Source organism: Vulpes vulpes, chromosome 13 (assembly GCF_048418805.1).
Source record: "Vulpes vulpes isolate BD-2025 chromosome 13, VulVul3, whole genome shotgun sequence".
NCBI classification, from domain to species: Eukaryota; Metazoa; Chordata; class Mammalia; order Carnivora; family Canidae; genus Vulpes; species Vulpes vulpes.
In genome coordinates this window covers 143151170-143166893 of record NC_132792.1, presented here as the reverse complement: position 1 = coordinate 143166893, position 15724 = coordinate 143151170, and the positions used below count along the sequence as shown (strand labels likewise).

General features: G+C 42.6%; 1 protein-coding gene across 4 annotated transcripts in view; it reads left to right on the top strand.

The window, feature by feature from the left end:
• Window positions 1–15724, top strand: part of RGL1 (ral guanine nucleotide dissociation stimulator like 1) — a 256371-nt gene that overhangs the window by 217944 nt on the left and 22703 nt on the right. For all 4 annotated transcript variants that reach the window (XM_026001170.2, XM_026001171.2, XM_072733182.1 and 1 more), the window contains 5 exons: window positions 2283–2386; window positions 5549–5633; window positions 10552–10641; window positions 12704–12790; window positions 14299–14331. In XM_026001170.2, the coding sequence (XP_025856955.1) occupies window positions 2283–2386; window positions 5549–5633; window positions 10552–10641; window positions 12704–12790; window positions 14299–14331 (399 nt within the window). The remainder of the gene's footprint in view (window positions 1–2282; window positions 2387–5548; window positions 5634–10551; window positions 10642–12703; window positions 12791–14298; window positions 14332–15724) is intronic.

Here is a 15724-nt window from a genome sequence, read left to right as displayed (position 1 = left end):
TCATGTTTAGGGCATAATGCCTGAATTCAGTCTCTCTCTCTTTGTAACATTCTCTTTTGTTGTCTTTGATTAAAAAAACAAGAACATAATTGTACCAGGGAATTTGCCTTATTTGGGGTTTTTAGGTGGTCCATTACCACAGATGTTTTAGTATATAAAAAAAGGAGGAAAAAAATATCTTATGACTTAAATTTCTCCTCTTCTGAGTTGAGCTTATTTCTAAAGAGCTACAAAAAAAGTTCTATAGATAGAGTGGTGGAACAGAGCATGGAATTTCTGTCTTCTTAAAATGATAGGAAATTTTTTTTTTTTTTTGCCACAGATGCTATATATCCTTTAATCCATTCAACTGCTTAGAAGATCTATAGCAAGAATACAACATCTGTATGTTTGATAGTGTGACCCAAACAATGACTTTTGGTCTAAATTAAATATAAATTGTGCATTTATGTGATAATAAGAAATACAAGTTGAACAATTTGGGGAATATTCCAAGGTCCATAGCACGTGTTTAAAAGCCAGGGGTCCTTGCTCTTGGCGATGTAATTTCCTAATATTGAGCATTTTGTGTCCCTTGAAATTATGTGGAGTAATTTAATAATGAAACTCATAGGTGGTTTCCTGCCAAGATTTATTTTACTTTTCCTGCATTAATCACAGTTAATTTCTACCAAGAGGATATTTGAAAAATGATAATAATTTACACACAGAAAATATCTGTGACCTAATGTGATCGTATTTTCTTGGACTGTCCTTGCTATGTTTTTATTTTGCTTGTGCATCTCCTGGAAGATACCTCCCTTTCTAGAAATGCGGCCAAATGTCTCTTGTGCTCCTTTAAACCCTTAACTGAAGCCTCTTTCTGAGTAATGTGTTCCATATGTCTATTACAATTTGTATGAAGTATCTTTTATTTATTGCAAGTTTCTTGATATTTGGAACATGACTTTTGAATTCTGAACCTTTGTTGAACCATGCTCTCGTGGGCTTGGGTTTCCAGACTGACCATGTTTCAGAGTGCTCCCTCGCTCACTCGCTCTTTCTTTTCAAATAAGGGGAGGGCATTGAGGCATTTAAAGAGAGTGGGCATGACTTTTGTAAAATACTTTGGCATTGACTCTAAGAAGAAAATGTTTGGAGGTTTGTTTGTTTGTTTGGCATAGTTTTAAGTAGCCAGATTTTTGGCAAGCTAAGTTAGAGAATGCTGTTTTTCCTTCCTATTCAGGATTAGCATGACTTCATGAAATGACCTTCTAAGCAATGTGCATTTATGCCCAACCACCCCGGGGTCTCTTGCTTTAGATGTTCTGCACAAAGCTAAGCCCGTGCTCACATAGTGTACTCAATGGGAAACAGTGGATATATTACACTCTCAAATGCCTGTATATTGAAACATCTCCTTTGACATAAGGCATAGCCCAGTCTCCCCATGTTGCCAAGAATGGGGCTCTCTCCCTTACTGTTTTGCTGTCCCTGCCATTCATTCAGCAGGACATTGACTCCAGGGTCACTGGCTGCTGAGGCTGCAGACTCCGTGCGGTAGCTTCAATTTCAGGATCAGAGAGCCTTTCTCCTTACCCAGAAAATGACATCCAGAATGTTTCCTGTTCTTTCTATTTTGTTTTCAAGTGCTGCCAACGCGAATTTTATTTTAAAAGCCCAAGTTATTTTGGAAACACCAAAGTACCAAGGTGTTTCTGAATGTTTATGATTGTGGCACAGGCCAATTTGAAACCAAATGAATGTGTATAAAAATATTCCCTCTTGGCTAAGAACATAAAAGCCAAAGTTCATCTTGCGGTGAATTTTTATTGCCAAGTTATATACACCTCTCTGGGCAAGGGATGGCCATGAGATGTTCAATACCATCTGACCTCACAATGGCTGCTGCCTGGCTCCTTTTGTGGGTCTAAAGGATATAGTGAACTGTCATGTGTGTTTTTAGGGCATCTGTGTGAAGAAAGCTTATTTCCGTAGCACAGCACTGCAGACTCACCTCCATTCGTGTTTTTACTAGGAAAGCTGGAAACCATAAAACTGTAACAACAACGCAAAAAATATATTAAAGGGAGAAAAACAAGCATACGGTGCCAAAACCTATAAAGTGTTTCGGTGACTGGGGTGGGAGTAAGGAGCCACTTTTTGATGTTCGGTATTTATACAGCTGCCTATTTAGTGGTAAGAATTCATAGCAGCTGTGATACCTCTAAAACAGGAAACCACCAACTCACTGTATTATTGATATTTAAAGGCCTTTTATGTTTTAATCACTTTCCATACAGGAATGTAGAATCCTGAAGAATTTTTCCTCCTTGAGGGCCATCATTTCTGCACTACAGTCCAATTCCATCTATAGGTTAAAAAAGACGTGGGCTGCCGTCCCGAAGTAAGTTCCCAAGTGTCCTGCTCTGCTTTCTTTGGCTGGGGCGACCAGTCGGTGTATAAATGGTATGGGTCCTCGCCTTCAAAGCTCATATTATGTAACTAGAGAAACATATTTGAAAGGCTCTGTGTGTCCCAGGCAGGGTGCACTTTACACGTAATCATTAATAAGTTTTTAGGTGGGGCTGCCACAGGAGTCAGACTCATGGGCAAAGTGTGCCAAAACCAAGGTTATAGGCTTTGAGGATGATTTTAAAGATGTGCTTATGATCTAGATTCCGAGGGGTAAGTTTGCGGCGTGATAAAGTTATTGCAATTTGCTGTTACTTCAATTATTTGTCAGCCGCCTTTCAAAGCCCTAAGCTGTTCCAAGATGTGAGGGATCATGTGCGTAGATGTGATGTTAGTACTTGCTGTTCAGTGAGAATCTATTTAGTTTGCTTCTGTTTCAGCATGCTAAAAGCTATTCTTAGTGATATTAAAAACCCTCAAGTGTCCCTTCCACGTACCTGACTAAAGTTATTAACTGGCCACATTTTGTTTTTCATTTTTTATTTTTTAATATTATTTTCATTTTATATCGTTTGTCCTATATCTTGGTGGAACCTTTGGAACAATTAACAATTTCATGTCCTCATGATTTTACTATCTTCGTTCCCCAATTTCCAGAGCTTCCCTTGTAGACCAGAGAACTTTTAGCAGAGGAGGGAAAGGTGAATGAGGAGGCAGCTCTGATTCCCTATCAGTACAGATTTAGAAGCTGGGGAATGTGTCATGGCTGCAAACTAGGCCAGTTACATTCAACAGGTCTACCTGGGTTTGAACTAATCAAGAAGTCGAGCTGTATCAGGGAAGAATGTGTAAACTTTACAGTCTATAGTATATGCAGTGTAATCACTTTCAGCCAGGAGAGGAGCCAGCTGGCTCCCCAGGCAGGCCTGCCCTTGTGGAATTGGTGGCTTCGGGCCTTAGGAGTGGAAGGTCTAGGCATTCAGTTTCATCAGTCCACTCAGAGCTGATTAAAACCCTAAGGGACTAACAGGGTCCAAACCTCCAAGAGACCCCGATTGGTACACCAGAATTTCATAAATTTATGCTGAAAAATGAGTGCCAGAGTACTCTTGCATACCAATGGGCTCATATTCTCAATCAGCAGAATGTCTGCTTGGGGGAAGTCAAATTATTTATTACATAAGGCTTTGATGAGTCAGTAGAAAACAACTGGAAGTGACTGATCGTAATGTCTGGTGTTACAATGCTGTAGGAGCCTTAGCCACTGGGAGACTCCAAAGCTCATGCTCTATTTACAACACTGTTATCTATTAGGAGAAAATCTGGCAGATAGGTTTTTCAAAGTCTATTGCAATTTTTTTTATTACCACTTATTCTTAAGTTCTTTCTCCTCTTCATTAGTTTGAAAAATCAAGCTGACTCTGATGTGAAAGAAAGACGAGTTGATTGGTTTCTCCTTTGCATATAAATCTTATGAAAGATATGGGTCATATAAAATCATTAGATGGTAGACCTTGGTGAAATACAGTGGGAAGATCAGATGCATACGGACTCCTCATCCTCAATAACTCAGACCCCTCTTCTTCCCTTCATCGGTACTCCCCAGCCCTGGTATCAAAAACAAAAACAAAGGGATGGTCAGGTGCTAAAAAAAAAAAAAAAAAAAAAAAAAAATACCTCCTGTGCTTGATTGCAGCCTTCTCTGATTGCAATGACAGGTAATCCTATCTTTCTTTGGTGGTTGATAAATAGCATACTGTGGAAAGTCACTTAGCCAGCCAAAGATTTCTTCCTCACAGCAAATGTGAGGCTAAAACACAAAGAAAAAAATTAGTGGGGTTGTATCTTAATCTTTTGGTTACCATATGAGGTCCATCCTTCCAGCTGGCTTTTTAAACTATTCCCCTCAAAACAAACCTCAAAGCCACATTCTGTACAATGTGAGTGTCTGGTTTGTTTCTTTGTGAGTTGGTCGGTTCATGTTTTAGCAGGGATGCTATAGAAGTGTCATAGTTCCTAGAGAAGACACTTTCATATCAGCTTTCCATATTTTTCATTGCTAAATTCAAGGGACAGGGTTAAGATACCTTATGTGGTTATCACCTTCCCTGTAATCCTTTATGCTAACTACTTTCAGAGGACAGAGAATCCATCTCTTTATTTCCCTTTATTTAGGCCCACATGTAATTAAGTTCCTAACTATTTTTTCCAAAATACAAATATCTTTACTGGTTTTCTTTATTACAAGAATAATATCACCCTCATTGTAAAACAAATAACTTAATAATGACTTTCTTGTGATCATGACATGCTGCATGTAGAATGATATGGCTCCATTAACTCTCTGCCTTCAGTGTCCTCCACTCAGTAACCATAGAGGGCTGAGAGAAAAACCTGAGGCCCATGGAGAGGGGCAGGCCTCCAGAAGGGACAGGGCCGAGTAGGCACTTTAGGGATATGATCCTGCTGACTTTACTGTGGTCCCTCAAGAAGACTCCTAGTATTTTTGTTGTATAGGTAAGAAAATGGAAGCTCAGGAACATTAAGCAGTTGGCCTGAAAGCATTTGGGGAGAGAATGGCAGTGGAGATTTGAACCCACTTCCCAAACCAGAGCCCATTCTGCTTCCATCTACTCTGATGCCAATTTGAGAGCCCAGGCCTGTGACTTAGGAAATTTGGCTTCTGCACCTGCCATTCTCAACACTTAGTAATGGAAACATCAGCAAATTCCTGACCCTGCCATCTTCATCTCTAAATGAGGGGACTGGCTAACATGATTTCTCAGGCCCCATAGGGCTCTGGGCTCTGTGTATTGCTAAGATAGATTTTTTTTTTTTTTTTAAGAACACATCCCAATGGAGCAACTTGATGTCCCAATTTAATAATTCTTTCTTATGATTATAACATGCACAGATAGAAAAATCCCTCTCTTCACATAGGTGACCATGTGTACCTTTAAAAAAACAAAACAAAACAAAAACCACCTAGCCTGGATGAATAAAGTCATTGTCCTCCTCTGTGGTCCTGTCACCCACTGATCTTGAGCTCAGTACAATCTCTCTGTAGACACAGTAACTGAGGGCAGCAGGGCTGAAAGTGTAGGGCTTCCACAGACTCCTTTATTTGTTCATATTTTTTTCTTCCCTCTCACAGGGACCGGATGCTGATGTTTGAAGAACTTTCAGATATCTTCTCAGACCATAATAACCATTTGACCAGCAGGGAACTTCTCATGAAGGTGAGGCAGTTGTGTGGGGATGCTGGGTCGCATTGCTGATGGCTCTGGAACCCAGTTAAGGCAAGAGTGGCTTGATGGCTCCCTACTTTCCTGCCTGTCCCAGGAGAAAGCCTGCAGTGACTTAGAAGACAGAATTTTTGGGTTTTTGGGGCCAAATCTGAGAAGCTCAGGGCTGAGAAAACTGAATGTCCAGCTCCTCGGTTTCACGGTTACACAACCAGATTGTGAAACTTGTGCTCATTGAGCATATCTTATTAACGAGCCACGCTGCAGACACCAAGTGCTGGTGGCTTGGTGGGCGAGAGGCCCTGGAATATTCCTTCTCAGCAAAACTTCTTCTAGAATGACAGAGGCCAAGCCTGTAATTGCACATCCTTTACTTGGACCAAGTTGCATGGTCCATCAGCAATATTTATTGAATGCCAAGTGAGTGCTGACTTCTGAACTAAAGGCAGGTAAAAGTGTAGCTTGGTTGATTTTACTTCTCGAGACATTTTTTGAATGTCCGGTATCTGTAAAGCATTGGAGCGGCCTCTAGGAACATGAAGGTGATAAACGCAGAACCTGTCTTCAAGAATTCACCCTCTGGCTGGTGGATGTAGGACGAAATGAGAATAAGTAGTCAATAAAGGTACAAATAACAGGTTGTGAATGGTCATCAGAGGGAAACATAGGCCAGGTACTATCTTCGCAGCCTTCCTATAAAGTAGATTTTATCATCCTTGTTTTGCAGATAGCCAGGACTTGGAGAGGTAAGTACTATGTCTTAAATCACACACCTGGTAGGTCATGGAGCTAGAATGTGAACCCTACCTGGCAAGACTCTAAAACCTGTGCTTGTATCATGTAGGCATAAAACTATTTCTTTTGGCCACTTGGAAGTAGGGGACAGGGTAGATCTGAGAAAACTTCACGGAGAAGGTAAATCCGTAATTGAGCAACTGTTGATTGAGTGTTCACAATGTGCTAGATGTCAGAGGTACACCCACGCTGAAGGCAGTCTCCGATCTTAAAGAGATTACATCTTGTGTCAGGGGGCTGATGGTAGAGAAGAAGACAATTATAAAATCGTAGGATATGCACTACCATAGCCCTGAACTGGGCAATGAGAGGATATGATCCTTGTCCTTAGTCTCTTTTGCTGCAAGTTGGAGATAATAATAGTATTTAGCCCACTGACCTCATAGAATTGTTTTGAAGATTGACTAAGATAAAATATTTGAAAGCGCTATGCAAATAAATGTATTTTTAGTATTTGGCATGCCTTGTGCACATGAAGCCAAAGTATGCATAACAAATGCAAGTAAGTAAAGTATGCACTACATATGCAAGCTTAGGACAGGCACAGAGTGGGGATGAAAGTCCAGTGGTGGTGGGGTCACTAAGAAAAGGCACCCACCTGGTACCTGCTAGATTTGTCATTCCCGTAAGGGCCTCTGTTACAGTCTTCTTGACTGGGTGTCCTCCTAAGTCCTGCTCTTCCTGCATGTCTCATCGTGGGCTCTGCTGGGTACTCAGCCTGCCTCCTTGCTGGCCTGCAAGCCTCTGACAGGAAGGAACTGGATTTGTTTTCTCACTGTTCTATCCCTAATGCCTGACACAGTGCCTGGGATGCAGCAAGTGTTCAGAAAGTATGTTTGACTGCATGAATTGGTGGGCCTTAATAGTCATGTGACATTGAGACCCTGCCCACTCTTTGCCCTCCTTGGACTAGGTGATATGAGCAAGACAGTTTATGCTGATGTCTGACTCTGGATTTGGCCTACCTGATTAATGGCATGCTAACCAGTGCTTGCTGAGATCACGTTACTCCCTGCTTCACATCCCCCTGGATTTGTAGACTTTAAATGGAAACTCGTCTGGCTGGAAGGAGATGGCTTAGTGGTCTCCCTGTGAGGAACACAAAGCTAGACAAACCGGAGCCACACATTCAAATCCCAATAGCTCTGAGTCATCCCTCCAACGTAGATAAATTGAATGCTGTGCAGCTCATTGCCTGGTGGCAGTGTTCTGGCCGAAACCTTAGGAGCAAAGCCATATCTAGACATTAAAGGTCCCATAAACCTTTCTTAAATGTAGAAGTTGGCCCTCGTGCTCGAAGTTAAATTTCTTATACATGGCTCAAATCCCAAAGAAATGAAAAACTTGGCTATGAATTCCTGTGGTCTGTGCATTATCATTAACGATGTTGTAATGTTTTGGGCAAGCCATATGTATATGTAGGTCCCTTTCCAGTCACCTTTGTTGATCATTCTTCATGTGAAGTATATATCATTCTTCATATAATTCTGAGCCTTAATTCTCAGCATGGTTGTAAAAAAGAAAAAAATGAAATCAAGGTACTTAGGTTCTCGAAAAAACCCCTGGGAAAAATTGCTGGCCTCTGTTTCTAATATACCATTCCTGGACTCAACCTGATTTACCATTGGGTGATCTTAGTCTTAAACACTGATCTTTTCTTCCACCTCTGGGTAGATGTAATGATCCACCTTTATGATATTATGGCTGAGGCAACATAACAATTAGCACAACCTAAGATTTTCATTTTAATTGTTGGGGGAAAATGTTTTTATTTTTCTCAAAGATTATCTTAAACCTGTTTGTATCTCAAACAGGTTTGATTATGATTTCTCGAACTTAAGTAACTCAGAGCTGGTGAACTGTAGAGTCCATAAATTTTAAAACAGCAGGAAAGCAGAATGCCACCAAATCATCCCTGTTCTTGGGACTTTTAGTGAGAACTCTCCCTGGTGGAATTGATAAAAACAACTCTGAGAACAGCCCAACAATTTGGCTGTAATGGAAATGTATATGTAGTGAAGCTCCAACATACACTCAGGCCAGGGTGGGAGCAGGAGACTCTGAAGGTCCATTCAGAGAGTTACCATTAACTTCTTCTGGGTGATAATGTACCTAACATTGATTGAGAAGAATTCAGTGCCTCTATACATCCTAGTAGAAGAGGCCCAGAAACAGGATAGATAAGGGTAGCTGAACTCTGCCAAGGATGGAGATAGAAGGTGGGACTCAGGGGAGAAATTTTCACTAGGGAGAGAGAGGGAAGAGAAAAAGAGAGGAGCAGGAGGTTGGTGGAAGGAGAGGGAATGATTTGAAATTCATCTAAACAGAGGCAGTCATGAAGGATGGCATTTCCAAAGATGTGAATGTGGCGAAAAACATGAAGGTGACTTTGGCAGGAAGAAAAGACACCGTGAGCATGAGCATGGCCAGCAAAGGAGTGCGAAGAAAGGAACCAGACCAATGCCATCAGCATACCTGTGAAAAGTTCCAACGGGTTTCTAGGAATTGGTGGTATGAGAGCTGCAGAGCAGAAGACTTAGGGCCAAGGAAGGAGAAAATTGACACTGATGGATTTTCGTTTGACATCTCATCTGGGAGAACTGGCACCAGCCTGTCTCTTCAGTTGCCCAGTCAGGATTGGAGGCTCAGTCTCTTGAAATCATGAAGTCATGAAATCCGCAGGCTTGCTCACGCTCACCTCAGGTCTTTACTGGCCTCCCAGTAAGGAGGCTGTCCTGAGTGCTATGGAGGTCTGTGGCTTTCCATCTCTGCTGGTCTGTGGCTCTCTGGAGCCTTTTAAACTTCAGAAATCCTTCCTAAGAACTTTCGAGATACCTTCAATAACTTCCACACCTGATACCTCTGCCAATGATCAAGAACTGGAAGGGAACCAGAGGGATCCACATAGGAAAGGCATGGTCATTTGCTTTCATTCCAGACAGAAGTATTTTCTCACTTCTAGCGAATTCTCAAGAATTTGGGAGAACTCGCCACCACCTCACATGGTAAATGGCACTTTCCTTCATCCCCAGGAGAAACTGTAGGCAGGAGTCATTAAACGGTATTGCTCCTTATCACCCTTTGTAGTAGAGTTAAAATAGATCATGAGTCACGGTGGGTTCTGGACCCAGGTTAAGGCTGATGAATGCTGGAAGATATTGATGCCTCATTGCCATCGGGAAGGCCAAGTCTGCAAAAGACACACACTCCTGTGTGTGGTCGGGGAAGGTCACATGCTATGGTCACATCAAAAACCCCAGCGAGACTGACGGAGGAAGCTACTGGAACGCGTATCCCCCATCCAGATTGTGAAATTTGCCTCCCATTCATATACTTCCTGGAAAATGAGAACTTAACAAGACCCCGAAACCACAGAACCCAACACACTGTGTTCCATCAGCAGGCGGGAGTTTAGTCATCACCGTTGAAGAGTTTGGCAGGAGCAGAGGAAGGGTAGCTGCCCGTCCTCAGGTGCCAGGAGGAAGGATTACCTTGTAGGAGTTCCAAACCTGAGAAAAGCAACCTAGGAGGACCAGGGAGGAAAACAAGGAGAAAAAAGAGGTGACGGTCTGGCTTTCATAGATTAGTGCTGCGGCACAATATTGGACTTCCTCAGAAAACTTCCGGAATAAAAGTTTCATTTAGCTAAGAAATACCACAGAAAGAGTCCCCAGAAAGAGTCCCTTTTCTCTCCCAGAATGCTGGCACATGTATTTCAGGCCAAGATCAAGAAATCACAAAATGTACTGAGGAAGAGGTCTTCATTTCCAGGGCATGTGATTATTCTGAGTGAAATTTGGGATATATAAAAATTGCCTCCGGTTCTGGGAACTGCTGGCCTCGTATTGACCATTGATTTTTATCACTGAATCAGGGGTTCCCCTTAGAGAGGGGTGGAGGGGATAGGATCATCCGAGGCCACCAGACCTTATTGCAAATAGACCTCTTGTGACGAGCCAGCCAAATGTTTACATAATTGAGCCCAGAGCCTGCTGGAGGCCTCTTGGTTTTGCATGGCATCCAGGCAGTTGTGCAGGGGTTCCGGACCTGACCCTCCATGCCCCTTTGCTTGTTTGTGGTGCCGCTCTCCATCTGTGTGTGTGCTTCTGTTTCTTAGGAAGGAACCTCAAAATTTGCAAACCTGGACAGCAGTGTGAAAGAAAACCAGAAGCGGACTCAGAGGAGGCTTCAGCTCCAGAAGGACATGGTACGTTGGGCCCTCAGTCTTTTCTGAGAACCCAACAGATAGCAGCCCTGTGTGGGTGGCGGGGCTTCTGCATGGCACTGACACCTTCCATCTGCAGGGCTCCCCTGCTTCCAAGAACATTCTCCATCCTTCATTTATTCTCAGCAGCCCTGGCAGGTCTATAGGAGACATATCATCACTCCCATTTGATCCAGTGGGAAATCAACACTAACAGTCACAAATCATAGCGTTCTCTGGAATATTCTTTCTTCTGGAGGTAGGGAGCAAAATCTGCAGTAGGGAGACTTTATTCTCTCTTACTGTCCTCCTCCATGAACTCCTGCCCTTAGGAGCTACTGCCCCGGGGCCTTGAGACCTCCTGGGAATGCCTACTGAAGTCAACTTTGGGTGCATGGTAGCCTAGGACATGGGTGCTGAGGAAAGGGTGTCTGCTCCCAGGAGGACTTGGTCTGTGTACTGGCAGATCTTTTCATTTGTTTGAAAACCTCTGTCCATTTTCCAGCTCCCCATACTAATCCCAAGGACTAACCAAACCTCATTTTTCCATACTCAAAGGACATACCTCCCTCCTTAAGACTGAAAGATAGTTACTATCTTTAGCTTTATCTTAAAGCTTTATTTTAAAAATTCTCCTTTTAGCATGGAAGGGGGAAAACCAGAGAGGGGATTAGACACTGGCAACCTCTGTATCTCCTCATCCTGGTTTTGGGAGGATTTTCTCCTTCTTTGGAAGGCTGGACATAAATCAGAAATGTTGTTTTTGAATGATAGGACTCTTCTGTGCCATAAAGCTGATAAAACATTTTACAGCATTTCAGACTTTCTTTGGTTGTTCAAAGACAAGTTAAAAATAGCTGCTAAAAAAAAAAAAAAAAAAGATTATTTTAGTTCAGGATGAGACCTTGTGCACATAACAGAGGAGGACAAACTGCCCCTGAGAGTGAGTCCTCGGGGTGAACCTCTCTAGTCAGCTCTGGGCAAGGAGACAGCCAACCTCACATTGAACAACCTGGGCCTGCCCTGGCTGGGATTCTGTTTCCTTCCAGAATTTCCCAAGTGCCTGAATGGAAGTGAAGAGAAGGTATCCATGGCAGCCACTTTTTATTTTCTCTTTAGAAAGGCTAGTGCCTCAGTGGCCTTATGGAGAATTGAGATGATCTCAAAGAAAGTTTTGTGAAATTATTTTTTTTAATTTTTATTTATTTATGATAGTCACACAGAGAGAGAGAGAGAGAGAGAGAGAGAGAGAGAGGCAGAGACATAGGCAGAGGGAGAAGCAGGCTCCATGCACTGGGAGCCCGACGTGGGATTCGATCCCGGGTCTCCAGGATCACGCCCTGGGCCAAAGGCAGGCGCTAAACCACTGCGCCACCCAGGGATCCCCAAGTTTTATGAAATTAATACCGTGTATATACCTGCAGCTGAAGTGATTCAGCCTTCATTTCCAAGGGACAATTTTTAAAAACCAAACTTTTTATTGTGGAGTTACAGGACCCCTGAGATCGTGATCTGAGCCAAAGGCAGTTGCTTAACCAACTGAGCCACCCAAGAGGCCATTTTAATAAGTGACATCCCATGCTCTTGTGGGTCACACTCTTCCTCAGTGTACAGTCACCCACCTTTACCACTGGTGAGGCCGCTCCAAACCACCAGGAGTATCCATCCGCACACTCTGAAAGAGAACAGGCATCGCTTGAAACTGTGCAAGCAAAATATGAATCCTCTGTGAACACTCTTGAGGATTGGTACTTGTATGCTCTCCTGGCTTTGAGGCCTGTTTTCCTAACTTTCAAAGTTAGAGATTAGGTGATAACGGAATTCCCATCCTTTTTAACAATTTTAAAAATTTCAGTTGTGGAGGATGACACTAATGGTCTTGAACGGTCCTTCATTTTCTCCAGATGTTGTCAAGGCTTACCTGGCCGTTCAGAGGTTGCTGCTTTCATCTATGAATGGTATCTTGCCCAGTTTAGCCAGCAGTAGGTACATTTGCTCCAGCGTGGAGGCTATCGAAACCCTTCAACTTTTTAGTAATGTCTGTTTTGCTGTGCTTGCTCCTCAGGGTGTGATGCAAGGAACTGTGCCCTACCTGGGCACCTTCCTGACTGACCTCACCATGCTTGACACGGCTCTTCAGGACTACATTGAGGTGAGTTGTATGCAGGTGGCAACTTGGATGCCCAAGAGAGAAATTGATTTTATCAGTGTCTGTTGAGGGCCCATTATTTACACAGCACTGTGTCAGGTGCTGTGCCAAATACAAGGCAGAGTAACACCAATAGTGGCTCACAAGCCAGTGGAAGGTATATATCAAAGCTGCAGGGACTGTGGAAATACTAGGAATTCAAACAGAAGTGCAGCGAGAGATGAAGGGAGGGTACAGCGAGTTCCATGTGTGGGGGTGGGGAGGGCAGGAGTGATGGCAGGACCTTATGAAGGAGTGGGTTTGAGAAAGTCCTTGAGGAGCACTTCGGCAGGTAGGGCTGAGGAGGTGATTTGCCCTAACCGTCTCCTTGGTAGGGTAGAGAGGTGGTCAGATCTGGATATTTAATTACTCTTTCCTTTGTTCATATAGTCACCTGCCCTGAGGCACTCTTGTGCTTTCTCTCCTGTGTGTGTTCTTTCCCTCTCTGTGGGAAGAGAAGTGAAATTTAAGCTATGAGTTAGTAGCTGTAATCAAATATTAAGTGGAGAGGGGCAGCCTGGGTGGCTCAGCGGTTTAGCGCCGCCTTCGGCCCAGGGCGTGATCCTGGAGACCCCGGATCGAGTCCCACGTTGGGCGCCCTGTATGGAGTCCGCTTCTCCCTCTGCCTGTGTGTCTGTCTATCTCTCTCTGTCATGAATAAATAAATAAAATCTTAAAAAATCTATTAAGTGGAGAGGAAATTTGACATTTGAATTGAGATGTAAGGATTGCTGTATATCTAAGTTTCCGTCACCTCCCTGGCTGTCAACGTGCCATGAGTCTACTTTTCCTCTATGAGAGTTAGCAGGCCTAGTAGCCCTTCTGCATGAACCTACCTCCAAACCTATCTCCAAGCTCATCATAATGTTGTGGGTTTGCTCATGTTTTGCATTTCCCGAGCTCTGTCTCTTCAGATCCCCTGTCTCAGCTTATCTCAGGAAACATTCATTAGCACTGGGGGAATTTTGCGGGGAGTGACCAATGATTTAGAAGTTAAGTTCAGCCTACTGGAGCTGGGGGATGAAGAATTGAAACTTAACTTTTCACAAGGCTATGTAGAAGCCACTTCCCTTTTGATAAACCATTGACAATTTGGTTTCCAGGATGAGTCAATGACCATCTGTTTTTGTTGCTTTTTGGTTAAGAAATAAAGTGGAACATTTACTCGAGCGTTTGCCCTAACTGGCTCTACAAATGTACTTGGATTCTGAATTGTAACTTCCTTATCATGACTATTTTAGTTGGTTTTGGACATATTATAAGAAGGCTGTCTGCCTATCCTGTCCTGTTATAATTAAAAGAATATTTTTCTTGAAGCAAATGGTGCTACTCTTCTACGTAGCAGCTATAATTGCAGTGTCATTAATAATTGTGACTTTATCATCCCTCTGACATATTTTTATGAGATGTAGTAAAGGGGCTGTATTTCAAAGTAGCTTGGTTTGACACTATTTATTAATTTTTCATTTCAGGGTGGGCTGATAAACTTTGAGAAAAGGAGAAGGGTAAGTAGAGGCCTTGGCTGTAGTGTTCCATTTTACTTCACCTGAGCATGAAAAAAAAAAAAAAAAAAAAAAAAGAAGCAAGGACTTAGGCTTTTTTTGTAGAGGCAAAAAAAGAAAAAAAAAGAATTGGCATTTATCAAGCACTTACATGCAATTGTGCCTTGTGCAATCCTGTGTACTTCTCCTCCAGAGTGCCATGAAATAAGTTTTATCTACCTCGATTCCCAGGTATGGAAACTTGCCCCGAGAGAGATGGGATAACGGGACCGAGGGTTGCCTGGTAGTAGAGCAGGGATGAGATCTGGTCCTGCTGCTGCAAAGCCCACATTTCTTTCCTCACTCCTCCTCTCTTCCTTGTAGTCAGCCTCGGCAACACCAGGTTCATCCTATGGAAGAATAGGGGTTTTGAAAGAGTAAATGACATATGGAAGATTTAGTAAAGATGATGAAGAGTTAATAAAGATGGAGAGGAAAGGGTGTTCACTGTTATAATGTGGATAATTCCTTTCCTGTCAGCATGGGAAGGGGTGAATTTTTCTGTGGTGAGGACAGTGGATGGTTTTGCACAGCACAAAAAGAGAAAACAGAGCTTTGAAATTTTGCTATAGTTTTAGTGTAAAAATGGTGTGTTTCAATAGGTACTTAAATGATACAAAGGAAACTGAATGAGCAAAGGAATGCCTTCACCCTATAACACTCAAGAGTAAGGAACCTTACTCACTCATTCACTCTCTCATTCCTCAAATATTGATGGCATGCCTCTCATGGGCTAAGCACTCTGATAGGTTTGAGAATCGCTGTAGAGAAAGCCTGGTGCTCCCTGCCCTCATAAACGTCACAGTCCAGGAAGAAGGTAGGCAAGTACAGCTGATAAGGTCTGCTGAGCAGAAGTAGTGAGTATCACAGGAAGATGTAGGAGGGGAATCTAACCCCAATTTGTGGGGTCAGACAAACTTCCAGGAGGAAATGACGATTGAGTTAAAACCAAAACTTTGGGAACCAAACTGAGCTCGTTAGTAGCAAGATAAGCTAACATAGACAAATACTTTCTTCTCTAGCGTGATGATAGATATTTCTTGAGGATATTGAGACCAAGAGCTGAAGTCATTGGATGGGAAGGTGATACCCATAGAACCTGCCCATTGTTGAGTTTCTTCTGTCATGTCCTGTGATGATGAAACAAATTCACTCATTGGCCTCCAGAGTTACCCATCTTTGTCCTTTAACTTCAGAATAACCCTGGCTGGTACTCTCTTTCCTTTTAAGACTTTGGGAAAATTTGAGTATAAAACCTAAAGCTAAAGCTTACACTCTTTGCTGCCTTAAAAAAAAACTTTATTGAAACATCTAAAGAAGTATAAATAATTTTGGACATAATTATGTACTTGCTTCT